This window comes from Hoplias malabaricus, chromosome 4 (genome assembly GCF_029633855.1).
Source record: "Hoplias malabaricus isolate fHopMal1 chromosome 4, fHopMal1.hap1, whole genome shotgun sequence".
Taxonomy (NCBI): Eukaryota; Metazoa; Chordata; class Actinopteri; order Characiformes; family Erythrinidae; genus Hoplias; species Hoplias malabaricus.
Window position 1 is genome coordinate 15,848,236 of NC_089803.1, and position 23,872 is coordinate 15,872,107.

Consider the following 23,872-nt stretch of genomic DNA (forward strand, 5'->3'; position numbering starts at 1 on the left):
GGTGTGAATGGCTGGGATCTGTGGATCAGTAGCTGCCCGATTGTTTGTAAGTTTAGAGATTACATTAAAGAGTGCTCTAGGATTGTGTTTATTATTTTCAATCAGTGAGGACAGATGTGCTGAACGTGCATTGACGAGTGCCTTTCTATATTGGATAAGGCTATCTTTCCAGGCACAGTGAAATACTTCCAGTTTAGTCGACCGCCATTTCCGCTCTAATTTCCTTACGGTTTGTTTTAGGATGAGCGTTTCTTCATTATACCAGGGAGCGAGTTTTTTCTGTTGTAGCTTTTTACGCTTAAGCGGTGCTACACTATCTAAAGTTGATCGAAGAGTGTTATCTAAGTAGTCCGTTAGTCTATCCAGCTCCAGTGGGTCTGCTGGACTACTGACTGAGGTCAATAAATCAGTGATGTTTTCAGTAAATTTAGGGGCTGTAGATGGGGTTAGTGAGCGCTTTAGATAATAATGTGGGCATGTACATTTTTTAATATCTAAACTCAGTTCATATGAAATTAGGTAGTGGTCTGAGACTGTGGAAGACTGAGGGAGAATATTTAGGTTTTTTATGTTTGTGCCCAGGGTCAAAACCAAGTCTAGTGTGTGATTACAATAATAAGTAGGACCTGATACATTTTGTGTGAACCCAACAGAATCTATGATTGATGTGAACGCCTTTTTTAGGGGATCATCACTTTTCTCAAAATGAATGATAAAGTCTCCTACACTTACTTACTTATCACATGACACTGCTAAATTAGCAGCTGGTTCACCAAATTCTTTTATAAATTCTGAATAGGGCCCTGGTGGTCTATAAATGTTTAATAAGGAGATAGTGTTCTTATTTGTGGTGGGGTTAATTATGTTAATGTACATAATTTCGAAGGAAGTACAGTTGTAACCATGTTTTTGGTTAATAATTAAATTATTTTTGTAAATTATACATAATCCACCCCCTTTGCCTGTCAGTCTGGGGCTGTGTACATATTTATAGCCTGTAGGAGTGGCTTGATTTAGTGATAAATATTCATCATTTCTGACCCAAGTTTCACTAAGGCATAAAACATCAAGTTTCTGATCCATTATTATTTCATGTATAATGACTGCTTTAGAGTTAAGTGCTCTTATATTGAGTAGGCCAAACTTTAGGTCTGTGGGGATGATACTACCCTCTGTTTCTGATGATTTAATAGTGATTAGGTTATTGGGGCACGCTGTTTGATATTTTCTGGGTTTAAGTTTAATTCGGACACACTCTTGATACTGTAACAAATTTTTATATTTCTTAAAGCAAGCTTTGTACATACACCCTTACTATGGGCAAACAAATGGCCATTATCTGTAAGTGTATCCTTAAAATCACTTACCTGTTCGCTGTGTAATCTACTTGCCTGGTTTGTGCTGGTGGGTGGGGTTAGTCAAGCCTGGCGAAGAACATCCTCGATGTTCCCAGAGAGAACTGCAGAACCTAGGCGACTAGAGTGAAGCCCATCCCGGCGGTAGAGGGCAGGACGTTCCCGAAAACACTCCCAGTGGTCGACGTAGTCCACGCCGACAGTGCCACACCAAACCCGGAGCCAGGAGTGGAGTGCGAAGAGCCTGCTGTACGCCTCACATCCTCGTCTGTAGGTGGGTAGGGGGCCGGAGACGATGATCCTGGCATCCGTCTTCTTCCGAGCGGTATCCAGAAGCGAACGGTAGTGCTCCTTCAGGACCTCGCTGCGGCAGGCGGAAGTGTCGTTCGTCCCCACGTGGAGAACGACGGTGCCGAGATCCTCACGCTGCCGCAGCGCCGAGGGAAGTCGCCTGGCAACATCCAGGACACGAGCACCTGGAAGACAGGACACAGTAGCTTTACTCTTTGTGCCTGAGACTCTTAAATGTCTAACTATAGAGTCGCCGATGATAAGAATACCGCCCTGTTTAGTTTTCGGTGCAGGTGAGGGCCAGGAGCTGAGCACCTCAAACCGGTTAGTAGAGGTGAAGACTGGCTGCGGTAGAGGGGGAGACGACCTCGGCTTCCCACACCCACGCTGACGCTCCCAGCTCGGGGCTGGAGTGAAGATGGCCGTCCCGGGGAGCCGTCGCGACGGAGGAGCTGGCGTGCCAACGGCCGCGTAGGAGGCATCGCGGGCGGCCTCGAGCCTCGTCTTCTCCCACTGGAGCTCCGTCTGCTTCTCCAGGAGACGCTGAATTCGGCGGCCCAACTGCTCGAGCTCCGTGCTGAGCCTGGAGAGAGATCGCTCCTCCGCGGTCGCCATAATCAGGAGATAAGGAGTTATTAATTGAGAGAAGTTATTAATATGAAAACAACAATAATAAAATGGTAGTGGTATTTAACAGTGTACAACTAACACTAAGCACAACTAATAAGAATAAGTTAACAAGGTATTAACAGTAAAGTAAAGATTTTAAGTAAAGAGCTTAGGAACAGTACTAAACAGCAGCAAGCAAACAAACAAACTGAGCGCGCGAACTGTCAGCCGGACAAGTTCTACTACACACTCTGCTCTTACTGTTGCAATGTGCAATTAATGAAGATTGGCCACCAGGCTGGTCCAATTTAGCCATGAAACCTCCCACACTAAAATGACAGGTGTTTCAGTTTCATTGTCCAACCCCTGTACAGGATGTAGCTCTTGAAGATGGAAGTTTTAGTTACACAAACATGTTCTGAGGGCAGAAAGAAAAATTATTGGTTCAGAGAGATAACCAATCAAATTGTAGTGAGGTAAGGCAAAATAGGCGGAACCAAAATTTGAAAGACAAAAGTAAATAAATAAATGAAAAATACAGAAAAAAACAGAAAAATATATAACCTTACTTGATTTTGCTAGTAAATTATGCTTACTTAAACAATGTTTTAATTAAAATTTTATTGCTTAATCTTGCACTTGCACAGGCAAAAAATGTACTGTGTAGTGTAACAGTGCTGCTCTAATGGGAAGGGAAATGTACTGAATTAATGCTCTCATTTTCATTCTTTTTAAAGTTGTCGTTCCAGTCCAGTCGTCTTCAAAAATTTAAATAACCATTTCATCCCTTCAGCACAACACAGTCTCCATATTAACCCTATTTACCATACTCATTTCTGTCATCATGTCTCAGTCATCACATCAATTTTCTAAAATATTTAAATATTAGCAGAGCTTACCTATAACTGTATGGCATTTAACAAGTTGAAATATTGATTCTGTTTATTTAACATTTTTTACTTTGTTTTCCAGACAGTTACCAGTATTGTCTTTTATTTTTAGATGTAGGCCACATATTTTATTAAATACGCAGCCGACAATGCCGAGCCTGAGCCAGAATTGGCCCAGATCTATCTTGCTAGCTGGGACTATGATGTCACAGAATTTTTCCAATATCTAATATAAAAGATACCAGAAGAGTAGAGCTGTTACTGCAACAAATGAGGGACAACTCAACATTGATAGCTTTTGAATTTGGAAGAAACATTTCCAAAGCTCCAGAAACATTTGGCCATATAATTTATGACTCGACTGGTGAAACAGAGCTGTGATCTTTGTTTATGCCTGTTTAATTGGTTCAGTGAGCTGTTTATTTGCTCCAAATGTTTAAATGATTAAATGACTTTTTATGCGTCATGTCCAGCTGACCAAATCTCACGTGTGGTGGGCTCTGTTTTCCAACACAAAATAACTCTGCATACCTTACACGACTACAAAGTGGAATGTAAATCGTTGACGAGTTTTTGTGCACTTGACATGTTTTGGTGAGTCACTCTCCAGTCATGACTACAGGGTTGTGCCTCTTGAAACCTGCGTAAATTAATGCACATGACAAGATACTACTTAAACTTGAGATATATATGATGCACATTTTTCTAATAGTTATTGAGAAGATTAGTGCATATTAAAGTTTTCTGGGTTCAATCCAGCTGCTGGGTTGTCTCTATGTGATATGCTGTCTCATGGCCTTCTAAGTTTTGCTTTTTCACTCATGATGATTAATCTACGCTTCACTATCATAGATGCGTCACAAAATGATTTGCTGTCATTCCTATTTACATAACACACTGTAAATTCCCAGTAAATCATTTTAAATTCACCTTCTGAAGTTATAGTTTTCTAAACCATAAGCAGGAACTATCTCTGAAGATGTCCCTTTTTTGTGTGCTGTTTAGTCCACTTAAATGACATTTAGGGGTTGTTGTGGTTTATGAGTTCTTCTGAGAAAGCAACGGTTAGACTATCAAAGCAAGTCCCTTATCAAAAATTATACTTACCCATGCTGTGGTTTTCTGGCTTTCTCACTTTGCCCCTTGACAGCATGACAAAATGTAATGTATATGTAATTTCAGACCTATATATGATATCTAATAAACAAAAATTATAGAGGAAATTCTCATCCATGGAAGAGTAGTGTCCACTTAAGTGTTAAAATGAACACCCAAATGAACACCTGGTGAAACACTATTCCTTCCGCTTTGTTTATGCTCAGAAATTCTGCATTTTTTAATGTGGAACTGTATGTTTGAGGGGAATAAATGACTGCTGTTTGAAGCTGTCTGAAGTTTACCGGCTCTGCAATTTTTAATTAACTACCACAGAAACTTTGAACTCAAAACGTTTGGAGATCTCTCCATTCTCAGAAATCTCCAGATGCCTTTTCTCTGCCTTGTGGAGAGAGAGAGAGAGAGAGAGAACTGAACTGAAGCCTAGCGAACTGAATAGAGACACAATGGGGCTTTGTAAACACTTCGCACTGGTTTCCTGAATGCAAACAGACTGGAGAGCAGCAAATAGTGAGGAAACATTAATTTATTCATTCATTGTCTGTAATTGCTTACCCAAATAAGGGTTGTGATACAGTGGAAACACCCTAAAAACAGTAGTTTTAAAAAAAAAATAAAAAAATTGTGAATGTCGCCTTCCTCCGGGTGCTCCGGTTTCCTCCCACAGTCCAAAAACACACGTTGCAGGTGGATTGGCGACTCGAAAGTGTCCGTAGGTGTGAGTGTGTGAGTGAATGTGTGTGTGTCTGTGTTGCCCTGTGAAGGACTGGCGTCCCCTCCAGGGTGTATTCCTGCCTTGCGCCCGATGATTCCAGGTAGGCTCTGGACCCCCCGCGACCCTAAAAATTGGATAAGCGGTTACAGATAATGGATGGATGGATGAATGTCGCCTTTAATTCATGATTAATCTATTTAATGTTTAACAGGTTTTTACTGGATGCTAAGTTCTGCCCATAAAACTGATTGGAAAGCAGAGAGCTACAGCTGTTCCACTCTAAATTTTGTGTGTCCTAATCTCTAGATATGCCTCTGATAGGATAATTTTGCTAATGGCAGGAAGACACAATGGACTGGGAACTAGTCCTGTCCATTACAGGATGACACACACTCACCCACTCACTCACATACACACCTGTAGACTATTTCATACACTCACCCAGTCACTCACACACATACCTGTTGACAAAAATCAACCCACGCACCAGCATAAAGGTCTGGACAATCTGTGTGGCATCATCAAGGAAACAAATAATTTTACATTTACAGCTTGTATAACCTGTACTGAAAAGAATAAAATGGGACATTTTGGAGCAGCTGCACATGATTCTGATGTCACTTTGCCCAAAGACAAGCATGAGCTAAAGGGATATGAATCCCTTTAGTACTGGACTGTGAAGCAGTGGACTGTGATGTGTTGGACTGATGATGTGTTGGACTGATGATGTTATTAAGAACTAATTATTCAGCATCAGCACCTGACCTCATTAATGTTCTCATGATTAATCCTCACAGCAATTTTTCAATATGTAAAAATTTTACTGAAGAGTACAGGTTGTTTCTGCAGCAAAAGGAGTAAAAATATTAATGTATTTATCTAATCATCTTTAAACTGAGCATATTTGTTGTAATTCATAAATAATTAATTACATTAATCAAATATAACAAACTCTGAAGTGTGGTGTTGTCTTTGATTTGCTCTAGTTGATCAGTGCAATCCAAGGTGTGGACAAGGTGATCGGTCAATTGATGAACGGACTGAAGCAGCTCAACCTTCATGAGTGCATCAATATCATCGTTGTAGCTGATCATGGTGAGTTTGCAAATTTTTTATTTGTCCATTTAGGCTTTCGTTTCATACAAACTTTGTACCAAATACTGTATTTTAGAGACCACTGACAGCTGCATTTAATGGATAAACACTAGGCTTGGTGCTGCAGTTAGTGTCGCTCCAGGATTCTGACATTGTGTGTTCAAACCCCACTTTGTATCACTGTTTGTGTGGAGTTTGGTGTGTTCTCCCTGTGTCTGTGTGGGTCCAGAGCACATGTTGGTAGGTGGATTGGCCACTCATTAGTGGGTGATGTGATGTATAGATGTGAGTGAATGTGTCAGTTTATGATGCGCTATGATGGAGAGGTACCCTGGTCAGGGTGTGTGCGTGCCTTGTGCCCAGTGGTTCCAGATATGATCAGGACAACTAACAAAACTGACCAGGATTAAGCAATTACTGAAAATAGATGAATGTATGGACAATAGGCTTGTACACTATGAGTTAGTGACCGAGAAAAAATATCCATTCACCATACGAACATGAGTAATAAATGAAGTTATGTAATTAACATAATTTTGGGAGTAGGTCCACACCTGAACTCCTCCCCTCAGCCTTATATATACCCTGCAAACTGACATAATTTCCACGTCGGACAAACTTGCAGCATGTGTCTCATGAGACGGATCTCGACTTGCCTGCTTCGCCATGTCAGCTCGCTCCTTCGCTTTTGAAATACCTATTCTATCTAAACTGTATTAGAAGGGAAAAAAGGCTTGCAATCTGCACATTTCTAGGACACTAGTTCACCTACAGTGCTCACCAAGATGATTGCAACAGATTGTATTGCCACAGAAAGCAGGCAGTACGTATAAGCTTTTCTTCTGAATCAACACCTCCTTCCCTCAGAACACTGCCTTGATAAAAGAAGTGCACCCATTTAGATGCAGACACTCTCTGCTCCTCATTCTCTCCTCTGCTATCTTGCATTCCTTCTCTCTCGTTCTCTACTCATCATCCCAACTTCCTCCTTTTATAATCCCAACCCCTCCCTTCATCATCTCATCTGAGAAAGCCACCGCTCCATACCTCAAACTTTCTAGCTCGCAACCCTCCACAGGTGCTGCTGCAGGCCTGTCTCCTTACTGCCCAGCTTCCTTGTTGCTGTTTCACTCTCATTTTATCATTCCACCCCTCCTTTCATCATCCCACCCTCTACCCCTGTGGCTGCTGCCGCTTCATGTCTCCAACATTCCAGCTCTCACTCCCTCCACAGGTACTTCTGCAGGCCCACCTACTGTTCAGCTCTCAACCCTGTCTCCTCATAGCATGGCTTCCTCATCGTAGATTTGCTCTCATCTTGTCATCCCATCCACCCAACCTCTAACTCAACAGCTCATGTGCTTTGTAGACTCACATCCCAACACCTTCAGTTTGTGGCTGTGCCATACCCAGCCTCTAACTTTACAACTTTCACTTTCTCTTTTCAGTTGCATCTATGGATCCCATTTGGGCATCTTAGTCTACTTTTTCTACATTGCCATCATGCTTGTGCTCCTCAGCTCCTTTAAGAATTTGTCTCTTTCAGAGTTTGATGCAATGAGCAATGCTGACAGTCAGTTGCCCTTTTAGAGCTTCTTATTTTGCCTCAATTGTCATCCCTCTAGATCACACTTCCATTTTTCAATTCCCGCCATACCACTACAAAATGCACCATCATGGCAAACCTGCCAACTAAGGACATCTCAATTCATTAATGCTGCCCCTCTGTAGTATTTGACTCACAAGGCTGCTACTAATCCACTTTCCATCTATTTTTGCCAGCCTCGAACCGCTCCCCATTAGACACTGAAAATTATGCTGAAGTAGAAATGGACTCAGATCAGCAACACTCTGACTGATGCTTCCAGTCTGATGTTTTGTGACCCCAGATTGTCACTATATTATTAGTAGTAGTAGTATTAGGCCTGGAGGTGTGTTGCCCTGTGAAAGACTGGTGCCCCCTCTAGGGTGTATTTCCCCCAATGATTCCAGGTAGGCTTCAGACACACCACAACCCTGAACTGGATAAGCAGTTACAGGCAATGAATGAATAAATGAAAATGAATGAAGGATAATGACACTTAGCTGGTGATACTTTAAATTTCTGTCCATAGTTGATCAGAGGAGGATGGATCCCCTTTGTGTGTCTTGGTACCCCCCAAGGTTTCTTTCTCCAGCCTCAAGGGAGTTTTTCCTTGCCACGACCGTTTTCGGCTTGCTCAAATTCAGCTTTGATTCAAAATATCTGTTCTGATACTAATTATGTGAAGCTGCTTTTTGACCTCATGCCAACTCTGGCTCCATCACATTGCACAACCACTACCCCTTTATCGCTGCAGCACTTTGAGTACTTGAATTCCAGTCACGCCATCCCCCATTGCAATTGAATTTCTGTAATTACAATCAATGAAGGACATCCAGCTTACTCAACCTAATACTATTCCTTTAGAATCTCACAAGGTGCTCAGCAATGCACCAGTTTAGAGTACCTCAACCTGTCCATTTTGTAGCACTTAATGACCAGCATGCCTGTAATTTTTGTAGTTCGGATTCATACACATTCATAAGCCACCCTGAACTCCTCCCCAAAGACCTCTAAGTTCACCTACCCATCCCAGCCTTTATAAATAACACTAATAAAAATATGTTTGGGTGTGGTCTTGCTCCCAAAATTATGTTATTACATAACTTCAGTTTGCTAGTACAGACCACACCCAAACTTATTTTTATTACTTTTACTTGGCAGCCACAAGCTAAATAAACAATAATCAACACAAATGTTTTCAAAGCTTAGATTTCTTTCACTAGTTGCCTTTATCCCACTGAGACCATTTAAATATGGTCTGAGGGAGGTTGCTTTGCTCAACAGCCAATCAGGGTGAAGCTCCCACCTTCCAACAAGTCTGCCATTTAAAGGGGTAGAGTACTGGGTTAGAAACAAGAGAAAACAAAATAAAATAAAATAATAAAATAAAATAAAAACTGATACAAAGTATTAACTAAATTGCACCTTTGTTTACTAGAAGAATCATTTTAAAATAAAAACATTTATGTTGACATGCATTCATTTCATTAGTTTATTCTTTGTTGTGGTATCGAAATTAGTATCAAGAATCATGAAATTTTAATGGTATTAGTACCGACTTTCTGGAATCATGACATTTCTATTGAGGAGTGTGTTGCGTTCTCACATGTATTGGCTGTGTCAAACTGTTGACAGGTGTAAGTGTGTGTGCAACTGGGTGAGTGTGTGTTGCCCAGCCATGGACTGGGTGCTGTTCTAGATAAATTGATATCACAAGGACTCAAAGGATATTTTTTGCAGGAAAGTTATAACAGCTTTAGTTATGTAATGATAAGGATATACATAAGTGGGAATCTTGAGAAAACAAATAGAACTCTCAGATTCTCATTGTAAACTGTCAGGAACACGGAGCGGACTGACTGAGTTTAGCCTGAGGGCAGACGCATTCGCTAAAACACAGTAAACGTTTATTAACGGAAAATAACACAACAGAGACTTTTAACATAAGGAAAACAGGCTAAACTGGAGACAAGAAAATAAACAGGGTAAATGGGACAGACGGACAACAAAGCGGAACGACTACAAAGGAAATGAAACGACGACGGGGGGAACTTCGGAGACAGACAAATAACATGACCAACTTGAACGAGGACAACGGAGAAATGTTCAACAAACAGGACGTGAGACAAGAGGGCTTAAATGCTTGACACAAACGAGACACACCTGGACAGATAACGAGGGGACTGGTTAACAAATGACAGACGAGGAGGCGGGACAAAGGCGGCACTAGAATAATAACAAACATAGCCATGTGCTAAAAGAGCACATGACCGGGGAAAACAGACATGACAAGACGAGGGCGTGACATAAGCAAAGTAAATATATGATTGTAAGATTTTCATATTTTTGCTTCTTTATATTGTTGCCGTTTTCCAAAAGACTCTATAACAATATTTACATTAGTGTTCTACAATATTTACAGTAGTGTTCTGCTGGTCAGACACAGCCACTAGAGGGAATCAGTGTTTCGTGCAGTGTTACAGTGACATTCATTGGAGCCTGAAGAATTAAAATAATGTACTGTACTCAGCTGCCCATGGCTGGCTAGGATTGACATTTGAATATTTGTAATTATGTATTTATTGTATGTTTGATTTATTGTTTTTTATATTTTTACCATTTCTTTTCATACAAAAAAAAGTGTGAGGAAGTTTGTCTTTTGTTTTTAATAATATTAAGCAGCTCATTGTTCAGGCCAAAAGCTTTAGCAGCAATTCTGTCCACACTCCTTTTGTGAATCACTGGAACACCAGAAATAACTTGTAAGTTGTACATCAAAAGCTTCTTAAATTAAGATTGGCTGATGTGAAAATGGCCCCCTCCAGGATGTGTTCCTGCCTTGCGCCCACTGCGACCCTGGGTAACCGCGAACTGGATAAACGGTTACAGACCATGAATGAATGAATGATGTGAAAATGTGGAAGGAGATGAAATATTAAACTCCCCTCTTCCATTTACTGACCTCTCAACATCCCAGAACTTAATGGCTATTTATGGTAATTAGAGACTCCTTCAGTGGTAGTAGGGGAAGCTGTTAGCCCTTTTAAGAGCAGGCTATTTTTATATTGTTTGCAGAAGGAAATCAGATGTCAGTTGTCATTACTGCTGGGAAGCTAAACACTTCAATGACTGGCATCACAGAAATTCTCAGGGGCTGTATGTTTTGTTAATGTATTCTGGGTAGTGTAGTTAACAGACATTGATGACCAAAAACATGAGAATGGAGCCTGATGGAAACACATCTACTTGAGAATGAGTTCTAAATTCAAATTCCAAAATGCTCAATTGAATTGCAGTTTGAGTGTGTGTGTGTGTGTGTGTGTGTGTGTGTGTATGTGTGTGTGTGCTGGCAGCATGGCATCTTTACCACACAGGTTTAACAAACTGGTTTCAGTACTTTCCTTGGGTCACTTCCTGTCAGGTATACCTGTGTGGGTTTCCTCTTGGTGTTCCTTCTTGAAATGACAGACAGTTAGATAGACAGTGACAGTGATAGACAGTGCTTAGACAGTTGTCAAAAAGAAACCTGTTTTGAGAGGGACATGTCCGATCATACTGGGCCGAAGTTGCCCTGTGACATCATGACTGAACCATACTGAAGGCTAAGACATCTTTTCTGGGAATATGAAAAAGAAGCAGCATAAAGATGTGAAAAACATTTAAAAGGATGCCTTTTTAGTTTTGTATCTCTCATTTATTGTGTAGTCTGAGATTTGGACAAAATAGAGAAGATGATATATATCATGAGATTGCCATTAATGTGCAATATTTCCTGTTCAGTATCACACACTGCAACAAATTAAACCCAGGACAGCAGGGCTAATGCTTTTTTGCAATTAAACAAAATTAAAATTACATGTAAAATGAATTTATATTCATTATATATAAATGATAAATTTATATTTAAAATTAAAATTAAGTTGATGTGGGTTTAAGGCAAATCAAGTTGATTTATTTAAATAGCAATTTATACAACATGATGTTGTCACAAAGCAGCTTTACAGAGAAAAAGAACCATTTCCGTATGTAACCCAGAAATACCCTAATCTACCCCAAATGAACAAGCCAATGATGATAGTGTCAAGGAAAAACTAACCTTGGGAGGAACCAAGTCTCACAGGATGTAGCTGTCCTTGTCTTTTCAAAACACTTAATTTTTTTTTAGAGTTAAAAGTTCACATAAGTCCCACCAAAGATCCAAGTAAGGGAGATGGTAGTGGATGCTGAGCATGGTCAGCTTCAGACCGAGCAAGTGTGGAGTCGGTGTAACAGAAAGGCCTGATGGTCAGTATAGTAGGTAACTTGGGTAGCCAGAGAGCCCAGCGGAATGTCTTCCATGCTGACAGTCCAGACGGGTGGTCAGTTTAGTTATAAATCAGAAAAGAAAAAGAGGTTGGATTTTAGGCTTAATGGTGTATTGATGATATCCATAATGTATTTTATTTATCATCATATATTGTCCTTTTTTTCATAATAACAAAACTAATCCTATTAATAGAGCAGTAGTGTGTCACAACAGGGGTTACAGCTGTCACACAGCTCCAGGGTCCTGGGGTTGTGGGTTCAAGCCCAGCCTCTGATCACTTTCTGTGAGGAGATTGGTATGTTCTCCCCATATCTGTGTGGGTTTACTTCAGGTGCTCTGTCTATAGACCAAACACTGGTAGGTATTAGGCTTGCAGGTGTGTAAGTGAATGTGTGAGTGTGTGTTGCCCTGTGAAGGACTGGCGCCAGTCTGGGGTGTGTTCCTGCCTGGTGCCCGGTGCTTCTGTGTAGGCTGTAGACCTGCCAAAACCCTGAATTAGATAAGCCGCTACAGGCAATGAATGATGAATGAATAATCCAAATAACTATATAATACCCCACCCCAGGTATGCAGGAAACCAGCTGTGAGAGAAAGGAAGTTCTGCAGAAATTGGTGGGTGATGTGTCACATCTGTACGTGTATCAGGGACCATTTGGACGAATCAGAGCAAGGAATGAAACAGTGGCCTGTGAGTAAAATCGGACAAAGACATAAGTATACACACACATATACAAGCATATGTAAATTAGATAGCTGCTACCAGATTAGATTTTGTGTTTCGCTTTTTTATTATTAAAGGAACACAAGAGAATTTTTTTTTTTACTCCTGGGCTTCTTCTACAATTCACTGCAACTGTGATTCACATCATTATCCTGAAATCCAGGGAGTGGGTTTTACTACACTCTCCCAAAGTTACAACAAATTCATTGGATCATCCCAGTGATTCTGAACCTGTAATTTTCAGGTAAAAATACTATCTAGTGTTCCTTTAACACTTTAGTTTTATGTTTTTCATGAACAGTAACAAAAGGCTAATAAAACAGATGTCAGTGCATAAAATAAATAAAATATGCATATGCAGGAGACAAACAAAATAATTGGTGTAGTTCAGTGGACAACACTGCTGACTTTATCTTTGCAGTGAGTGTTCAGTTCCCTGCCTGAGTACGCACACACAAGCTATAGCATCTGCCAACCTCCTATGAATGATATCATCTCCCAAATGCTGTAAATATAAAATGTATAGTCATAGTTTACTGTCTTACTTTCTGAGCTTTTCTAGAATCTTTTAGGGATACCATAAAGTTACATTTCTTAGAAAATCATTCAGCATTCATATATCATTTGTCATTTGCTGCCAGTAGAGATGTACAGGGAAGACCAGAAAATACACCAGTAATCAACTTTAATATCCTCTCAGATTTATTCTCTAATGTGTACATTTTTAAGGTGTTGATAGCTTTATTTACACAAATGTATTGCCATATTGTTGTAACAGGAATGACACCATCAGGCCCTTAATAATTCATTATATTATGTATTAATATATGATGACTTGTAATTGTTTTACCTGATATTGGTTGTGAACTTAGTTTATGTCTATAGAAAAGCCTAAATTGTTCTAGGACCCTACATTCACCATTCACCAAACCTGTGCAAAACTAAATACATAGTTTAGTTTAATCTCTTTTGCATGCACATATGCACAGTGTGTAGTCACTCACAAAACACTGTCGTTATCAAGCCTCAATCAAAACATAACGCCCCTTTTCAAGATCTTTTTAATTAAAGAAGCACTGTGTGGTTCGTGACATTTTCTGCTTTCTTCAGAACTACATTCCCCACTGGCATTCAATAGGACAAAAAGTTAATAAGTCACAACAACACACGTCAGCAACAACACACTTCTTCCAGTGAAAGCAGACCTGTATTTCCTTTCTTTTCTTTTTCAAACCATTTTCCGGAAAAAAGAAATTATACCATATTCAGTCGTAATTTTCCCATTCCTGTTCTGGTTTGTTACCTTGTTGGTAATGGAAATGTGTTTCCATTAGTGTGACCAGCACAATTTTCCCAACTTGGAGAACCAGGAACCAGTCTGTCACAGTTCTAGGCATGGGTAACATCACTTTGATCAAAATGAAAATCATGTTAGTGGACAGATTAAATAACTCTGATATTATTGCTAATACAACATAAACAACATAGAAAACAAACATGTGGACAAAAAAAAAGATAAAATGACAAAAAAGCAGGATATTTGAATAGCTTTGAAATAGAATTATATATTAAACAAAAATGTTTTGTAACATATTTGTGAGCCTAATGTGTTCATACAAATGATTGTGCAAAGTGTCATTTACGCAAAGCACAGTATAACCTCATTGTGGCACACATCCTCAATATCAGTGAATATCTGAGTCATGGTGGCCCTTGTCGTGCTGTTCCGTACCATGAGTCAGTGAGTGGGTATGTTCGAGTAAATGAGGTAAAGCACTGTTCCATGAGGTGCTTTGCATCAAAGAATTTGAGCCATACTTCTAATTACATTATATACTATATGTATTCTACTACATCTAACTTAGGCCACTATTGTTTACCCTGGACCACCACAGTCCTACTTAAAATTTGAAACAATAGGGCATAGTTGGGACCAAACTATGCCCTAATATATGACAGAATGACCTGTTTGGTATTAAGTGTAAATTAATAGTGTGTCTAATTATGGGTTGTGTTTTGTCTTTGCAGTCAATGCTGCAGATTTGGTGGCCAAAATGACGGTATGTTAAACTTGAGGAAATCTTTGCATGCTTACTCATATTTTTCCCAATAGTACAAAGAAAGAACAGGCAAATACCTGTTAACAGAGTGAATTTCTTTAGAAGGGATCAGTTTAAAACCACAAAAAATACTTTCTAATTATGGCCTTTTAGAATACATCAAAGTGAAACATTTATCTATGGCCAAATGAAACAAAAGGATTATCATTTTCATTTGGTCATGACAGCAGACACAAACTCGGGCACATGGGTGTGACAGCCCTGCGGTAGGTACTGTCAACCTGAACACTGAAGTCATGGAAGGTTCATTAATTGATGATAAATTAAATCCAGAAAAACACCTAAACAGTGTCCCTCCAGCTGTGAATAATGATGTAATGTACCATGGAAAGTAAGTGTGTGGTAGAGGTTTGCATGTTTTTTTTTTTTTTACTGGAAAAAGCTTACTGTGCAGTTCCCCTCACAGGCCACTTAGAGAAACATTTAAATGGGATGTATTATACCTCTTTTTAAACAAGTTAGAATAAGTCTATAGGCTACACAAAACATGTTCATGAAGTTCTTTGCACAAAATCAAACACACTTAAAGAGATCTCACCAGCTCTATTCTTGCTAATTTCAGTCTCTTCCAGAATGAGCTGTTTAAGGGCTCTGTCACTTTTATGTAAATAAGCTGTTGCTGCCAAGCCCCACCAATCCTAACATTACGCCGAATGTTTACCACATGTAGGCAGTTGCACCTGACCCTCCACTAGTACTCTCCCTCCTTTTTATGAACAACCAACCAACCATATACAGATCGAAATGTGGTGTAAACAATATTTATCAGAATAAACACAAACAAAAAAGCAAATGTAGCTGTTTATTCTCCTGCTTGCAGATTTTATCACCTTAAATGATGTAGTAGTTTTGTCCAGGCACCTGTAACTGCTTCACTGTTTAGGTGTTTATTAACGAAAGCTTCAAATATGCTGAATGTGTGAATATATCTGCAGCATTTAAGGTGGAACTGAAATTTTGAAGAACTCAATTTAGCACTTGGAAATAACTACATTATTTTTTTAAGGTGGTCTGAAATAGTAAGCTTTTAGACTGTACTGGTGTATTTGGGGAAATTTAAACAAGTACTAGACAAAACAAAAACATCCATATATGTTCACTTTTCACTTTTCAGCTTCAAAGTTTGGTTCATGGCACTGTGGCACGGCGAGGCTTTTAAGGTCGAGGAGAGCAGCTGCGCAGTGCACACCTGCCTGAATATATTCCCGTGGCTATTATTTATTAACAGTCCAACCTCGAGAAGGACAGTCACAAGTTTACCTCACTGCTGTTCCTGCAGCTCAGTCTTGTGGAGTCTTTTATTTTTTTCATTTCCTGAAGGATAGTATCTCTTCATCTTCTGATTATACACAAGCAGTCTGGCTCTGCCTGCACAAACACCTTCACCAATGCCAGGGTAGTTCAATAAAAATTTCCCCAGTGTGACACTAAAATAAGGGAGCCATCCAAATGGCTCATAGAAGCATATGTTTCCTGACACCAAAATATTCCCACTGATTTACAGAACATGGAGGTATGTATTTTTTTTTTTTTTTCAAGCTTGGAGTGTTTATAGCCCCATACTCAAATAGCGGCCTCCGGGCCTTTTTAGGTGTATTCCTGCCTTGCGCTCAATAATTCCAGGTAGGCTCTGGACCCATCGGGACCCTGAACTGGATAAGCGGCTACAGATAATGAATGAATGAATGAATATATATATATATATCATAATGTTATATATAAATGTTATACGTTATATTGTTATGATACGTTATCATACACAGTCCCAATAAATGGCCCCTTGAGTCATTGAAAAAAAAAATGATGGCCCCTCATCATTTCTATTTGAGTACCCCTGGTTTATAGGATCAATAGGGACCCTAGACCCTAGTGGGAATACAAAAGCACTCAAAAACTTGTTGTGCAAAATATGTCCACTTAAAACAACAACTTCATATGAAATTTCACTTTACTAGACACAATTGAATTATATATCCACTTACTGTACACTTTATGGGAAACAAAAGATGTGGCCATGTAAATAAAGAGATGTACATTGTACTTCTGCTTTCCAGCCACTTCAGTAGAAAGTGGTTTATTTACTCATCACTATTTCGTGGTTTCCTCCTAAATGTTATTTCTTAACACGGTGACAGTGCTGTACAGTCATCACGAAGGAGACAATGCAGAGCTGCTTTGGATTATTAAGAAGAAAGAAGAAACACCTTTATTAATCCCCTTCTCTGCATTTGACCAATCCGTGGTAGTGAACACACAAACACACACTAGTGAGCAATTTTTACACACACTAGGGGCAGTGAAAACACACATAACTGGAGCAGGGGGCCTGCCAACCACTTCAGCACCCAGGAACAGTTTGGGGGTTAAGTGCTCAAGGGCACTTAAGTCATGAATGGATTTTTTCTTGGTGGCCCTGGGTATTGAACCGGCGGCCCTCCGGCCTCAAGCTCGCTTCCGTGACCTCAAGGCCACGGCTGCCCCCCATAATATGACATTATTTTATTATTAAAATATCATAGTCATGTTGAGGAACTTCCAGCAATATATGAAGATCATTTTACTGTATACCAGCAGGGTGGTGCTAGAAATGAGGATTCTTGTGTATATTTTTGCTTTAATAAGCTCTGTATGTATGTACACTCAACGATCACTGATTTAGGAACACCTACCTTGTATCTAAACTTGTGTCCATTTTATCAGTTCCACTGACCATACAGAAGCTCGTTGTTGTTCTACAATTACAAATGGTAATGTGATACATTTCTATGTATGTGTGTAGTGTAAGAAGCCTGATCAGCAGATAAAGGCCTACCTGAAGCCTCACCTGCCCAAACGCTTCCACTACGCCAATAACAGACGCATAGAGGACGTCAATGTGATGGTCAACTCTCACTGGCTTTTAGAAAGGTTCAGACATTTACTAATCTACACTTACCCTCACAAACTGCAGTGGTGTTACAATCCTGCATCTACAATATAAATCAAATATAAAGGTATTAATAGGGAATTTGCCCCTCTTTAGCTGCAATGACAGCCTACTTTCCTAGAGGCCCTTTACATATTATAACATTTTGATGAGAATATTGTTGCAATCAGCCATGAAGGTATGAGTTAGGTCAAATTCTGGGCTCATGTGCAGCTGCTCCAGAGCATATCATTTTATCAGTCAGTGTCTCCTTGGAGATATTTAAAATGTTGTGTGCAGAGTTTAATGCCTTTTCCAGCAGGTATAAGTGCACCTTAAAATAGCTAAGATTAAGTACTAGAAGAGGTGTTTACTAACTTCCGGATGTTAGGAAAAGTGAAGTGTGTGCAGCCTCTGTTTTCAGTCAAAAAGGCTAAATATGAATTGCTCAAATGGAGCTGTGTGTTTTTTTGTTTTTTTTATGAATTATTTATTACTTAATCATGATCAATATATCAGATATTAAATTGACTCACTACCCCAAACTTCTATCTTGGTATGGGTAATGATTTGTGTGATTGGTTTATGTGCAGCACTCCTGGATCGCTCACATTCTGCTCCGGCGGCAATCATGGCTATGACAATGACGACTCCAGCATGCAGGTTTGTGTGTATTGGATTATGTAGGTGTGTGTGGAAGTGTGCGTTGTATGACTATGATGAATTGCTCACAGTACATTCCTGGTCATCTCACTCTCTGTTTCTCTCTCATTCCTTGTTCCTGCTCCCAGGCTATGTTCCTGAGTTATGGGCCAAAGTTTCTGTTTCAGACTGAAGTTGAGCCATTCTCTAACACTGAGCTCTATAATCTCATGTGTGGTGAGTGACGACTAGACTTTACTCACTTCCTGTGAACAATGTTCCCTTCTCAGTAAAAGCCTTCTGTTCTTTTCCTCTTAAGCCCTGTTTAGCAGAAATAATTTAACCTGGGGTGGTACATTTAATTAGTACCAAAATGTCCATAATGTGTTAAGTAATACAAAGCTATTTCCAGACAAACTGTTATGCTGAGCCAAATTTATATTAGTTCACTTTTAAACCATAGCAACTGGTCTTGCCAGTTGCCAAACACCTACAGAGTATTGTTAAAAGAACAGGTGTGGCAACACAGTGATAACCATGCTCCTGTGTCTACTTTTTTAGAATGTGTTGCTGCCAATTCAAAACCAAAATGGGCAAATGGCTTTTTAAACAACAAACCTTCTCAATTTCAAAATTTGAAATGTTGTTTTTGTGCTATTTTAAATAGGTTATAAAAGATTTGCATATCATTGCGTTATGTTTTTATTTAAATTTTGCCCAATGAGCCAACTTTTTTGGAAATGTACGTAGTTCAACCCCAATTTTTTGCCTAGGGCCCTTTCAGTATCAGCATTGGTTCTATTACAGAGGACGGCAATTTTATTGTGATCACTTTTGTTATACATCATGATGATACATTTTATAGAACATATGTTGGAATTCATGAGTACTTAAAGAAAATTGACCAGCTGTACACTTATTTAGTCCAATTTGGTGGTAAGTAGTGCACCTCTAATAGGAACAATTATAAACAATCATTGTTCTGAGTGTTTTTGATGGCTAACTTGAGTGCAATGATTCTGTGAAATATATAATAGTTATTTAATCTAGTGTAATGCAAAAATCTTTTTTATAGTGATTTTATGTGTTTGAAATGTCCCCATCCCATACCAGATCACATCAACCTCAACACTAATGCAATGCCAGAACTATTCAGTAATCCATCTTGTTCTTCTCTGAGGCCCCCTTGTCGTCGTCCCCCCTCTCAAAGTTTCTGGGGCACACTCTACAGTTTGAAAACAACTTCAATAATTCATGGCACGTAGTGTCAGTTGTGCCATTTTACTGTCAATTCTACTTGTTAGCTAAGGCCTCCTTGATTACACAATACTACCAAGCTGAGAGCACTGGTACACCCCCACTCTGAGGCAAGTGCATTGACTGGCATTCAGTATTGGGTGTCTTGAGGAATTTCCAAATAATTTCCAGTCAAATCTCTCACAAATTACACTACTAAAGCCATCTTATTAAACCTAATCCACCACAAAGTTCTTGTATTTTCAGGTAAATAAAAATCCAGCTCCAATAAGTCTTAAGCACTGAAAATATTTAAAGGCTAAAAGCCCAGGGCCTGTTTCTACTGCTGGAATTCTGCCAAGTGTGCTGATGTGAGAACTCCCTGCACAGTAGCATGGTATTACATAAGATTTAAAAGGTCAGAAGCAGGACAAGGGAGGCAGTATTATGTCTGGGAAACACTATTAAAAGGCTCATAAAACAGTAGCCTCCCCCTTTGTGGTGTCATGGTTCAGGCTTTATTATCCAGTGAATAACAGCTAAAAGATTAAACAGTACAGAGGGGGTATGTGAAGTTTGACACATAGGTCTGGTTAGTTCACCAGTTTCCAGCAATTAAGGGTTTATTCAGTGGCGTGGTTTAGGTGACTCAGTTAAACATTTTTTACCTCTAATGGGCTGCTGCTGGAAAGCACTGTGGGTGCTTGTTTATTGGTGTGCAGTCACCTGTCTTCTCCTCCAGATGTGTTGGAAATCACACCGACCCAAAACAACGGTAGCCATGGCAGCCTGAACCATTTGCTCCGTTCTCCACGTTACTCCCCCCAGCACACGCCAGAGCAGAGCTCACCCGAACAGTGTCCACTGACCAGCCTGGAGCCCACTGACCCACTTGGTTGCTCCTGTCCAGCACTGGTACACAGCCTCACCCACATTCTCACTTTTGCTCATGCACAGTCATGCACACACTCACTCTTACTAACACAGACTCACCCACATACACTCATCCTCAATAAATCACTTTCAGTTTTTTAAGATGTTTTGCAATTGTTATCTATGTGCATTTACACAGTAATGTAACAGTGTTTGTGTTTGTTACAGAATGGCACCAATCCCAACTTCCGCCTCAACCTGACAGATGCTCAAAGTAAGTTCATATATAGAATGCAACATGCAAAGTATAGTATATTATTAAATGTGAATGTTTTGGTGCTGTATAATGCAATGAGCGTATTGTTGCTGTCAGGACAAAATTTTGGGTCTCTATTATTTATTTATTCATTCATTTGTTTATATGTAATGTGAAAACAGCAGTTACAGACATGCTGACAGTAATACTAAATATTTCCATACTCAATAAAACGAAGAATAGTATGGTGCGGCAACAGCTCGTGTCACTGTCACGCACCTCCAGGTGCATACGGTCTTGGGTTCAAACCCAGGTTCAAGCATCTGGTCACTGTCTGTGAGTTCCCTCTCTGTGCACTTCAATTGCTATGAGAAAGTGTCCAAAAGTGAATCAGGATACGCTCTGGACCCAGTGTGACCCTGCACAGGATGGTACAGTTAGAGAAAATGAACATATAATGACACAAGTAAAAGTAAATGTACCTACAAAAGTGGCAGCTCAGATTACCAAATAAAAAAAAATAGAATTTAAAAAAAAGTGAAGTGTCTTTGTTCACAAACACAGCGGAGTAAAAAAAGTAGCCTTTGAAAACTCCTGCTAGTTACATGTCACCGAGCACAAGTAACTGGTAACCCAAGGTTGTCATGATATGGTAAACCATACGGCCTGCCTGTGTACTGTTGTGTGAATATTATGCATTGTGTGTGTTTGAATTTGTATTTTCAGAGGCTACCAGTGAGAAAAAACACTTGTTGTTCAGTAGACCCAAAGTAGTACAGTCTCACTCAGGATACTGTCTTCTGCATCATGAGGGCTTTGTCAGTGCATACAGCAAAGACATATACATGCCTCTCTGGAGCTCATTTACTGTGGAAAAACCGGTATGAAAAAAGATACACATGGAAACATTCACAGACAAAGACATGAAAAGTTAATTGTACTGTACTATGAAATGTGACCTCTGCATTTAACCCATCTATGGCAGTGAATACACACTTGGAAGCATGTACAGACAAAAACGTGGTATGGGGCAAACCATAACTATTACAGTCTTAGAAAATGATTTGTACCTCTGCATTTAACCAATCCATGGCAGTGAACACACATACACACACTCCCACACCCACACATTCTTGGGGTAGTGAACCTCTTGGAACCTGGGGAGCATTTTGGGAGTTGGGTGATTTTGCTGCTGGTTATGGCAATTGAATCAGCTCCTTCAGGTCCAAAGCCCACTTCTCTAACCATTAGGCCACAGCGGCCACTTTCTGTATTTTCACATACAATTTTTCTGCAAAAATATGCAGCAGAGTTGAAATTTTTGCAGCATTTTATCAACTTTTTGGTTTAGTTGGTACACATTAAATTTTAATTTCTATTCTTGTAATGCTGTACTACTGGTAAAGTTCCACACCAGCAAATTCACCAATGCTTTATCCCATGTGAATTGGTCAGATAAATTGCTTACTATTTACAGCTTAAAAACATCATCTGGGGCAGTGGGATGGTGCTTAAAGCTAAATGCTCATGCCACCATTAGCCCTAATGTTACTGTTGCAGGCCCGTTTTTTTTGTGTGGATCTGCGTCAGACCCTGCGTGTGAATTATGAATGATTCCGTGTCTATTCCAGTATTCAGAGTGTCCCACACCCAACCATTTCCCACCAAGTTTTACAACACTTGGCCAAGAAGGGAAAATTGTTAAGGATAAAGGAACTCTTTTGTATATGCATAATAACATAATGCAAGTGGTAAGTGCCCTTGTAATGTAGTTATTAAACCATTTCTGAAATGTGTAGTATAAAGTTAAGCATATTAAATATGACTTGGTTTATAAGCCTTTTAAAAACCTTAAAAAAAACTTTTTCTTTTTCTAGTGGGGTCTCTGAAAGTTCAGTGAAAACTTCCTCAATCTCATGGCCTTTTGCACGAGTTGCAGACTTTAGTAACCTTCAAACAAGCATGCTGACTCAGATCAGACAATTGAAACCACATAATCCTCCTTAACACCTTACAATTTATGATTTTCGGTGTAAATGTTTTGATTTAACACACTCTGAAATATTTTCCTAAATCCTACGCCAAAAGGAATCGACCTATGTTAATAATAATAATAACAGAACTTAAATAAAGTGAGACCAATTATAGAATATTGAAGTACAAAAACGCTTTCAATCACTGAGAATATTTTTTAGATGCTGCCTGTGCAAATGTTATGGCACACCTACTACCGGACCGGCCTAGAAGAGGCATCTTCCCTTTCTGACTGACTGACTTCTAATGCTGAAAAGTGCATGCACAAGTAGGAACTGTTAGTTCAGCCATATTTCACAGAGAGAATTTAAGCTGGTTCTACTGTTGTTAGTTTAGCCATATTTTACATTCCAGCTTGTGAACTAAATTTGGAGCCTTTGCGTTTGGTGCCTTTCCACTGAGATAAACTGGTTCGCCAACCAGAAATTTGTTCCCAGCTAGGACCAAAGAACAGTATGTTCTTCAGTGCGAACCGTGGCTAAATAATAGGAAATGAGACAGGAACATGCTTCTTTTGTGTGTGTTTTTGGGGCTGTGTTTGGCACGACACCATGTGCATTGGCCAGAGCCTCGGCTCGTTGTTGGTTAGTTCACAAGCTCAGTGGGACAACTCAGAACTCAGCAACATTTACAGACCTATTATATCTCATAGAGAGTGTGGGACTGCTGAATTTGTCTTATTTCATGTGAGTGTGTGTATTTTCCTGAAATATCGTGAAGGGAAGTGGTGGGGAGACATTTTGTGGCGTTAGATTGTTTATAAAACTCGTTATAGTTGCGCACAGCCACCTTAAACTTCATATGTTTTACTGTAACCTGTTACATTGAATAAACAAGTAATCGTAATTCTTAAAATCAACAAAATGTTATTGGTTTTCTTTGTTCTTTGGTGGTAGATCGTCTAGTATTTTTTAATACTAATAAAATGAACAAGAAAAACACTGATGGTAACTGGTAATGGTAAATGTAGTTAAGTTAGGATGGGTTTAGGGTATTAACATTATGTGCCCAAATACATTTTAAAGTGCTTTGTGTGTGGGTGTGTAATGTATAATGGCAATTGAAAATTCCAATGTTCTATCGCTCTTTTGTCATTTTATTGTAACTGTTGCATAGTATTAAA

At 39.5% G+C, this 23,872-nt stretch overlaps 1 protein-coding gene across 1 annotated transcript in view; it reads left to right on the forward strand.

The window, feature by feature from the left end:
- Positions 1-23,872, forward strand: part of LOC136694927 (venom phosphodiesterase CdcPDE) — a 59,052-nt gene that overhangs the window by 26,078 nt on the left and 9,102 nt on the right. The window contains exons 12-20 of the mRNA XM_066668755.1: positions 5,963-6,071; positions 12,528-12,650; positions 14,712-14,743; positions 17,583-17,710; positions 18,302-18,371; positions 18,500-18,587; positions 20,329-20,501; positions 20,688-20,733; positions 21,442-21,596. Of these exons, the coding sequence (XP_066524852.1) occupies positions 5,963-6,071; positions 12,528-12,650; positions 14,712-14,743; positions 17,583-17,710; positions 18,302-18,371; positions 18,500-18,587; positions 20,329-20,501; positions 20,688-20,733; positions 21,442-21,596 (924 nt within the window). The remainder of the gene's footprint in view (positions 1-5,962; positions 6,072-12,527; positions 12,651-14,711; positions 14,744-17,582; positions 17,711-18,301; positions 18,372-18,499; positions 18,588-20,328; positions 20,502-20,687; positions 20,734-21,441; positions 21,597-23,872) is intronic.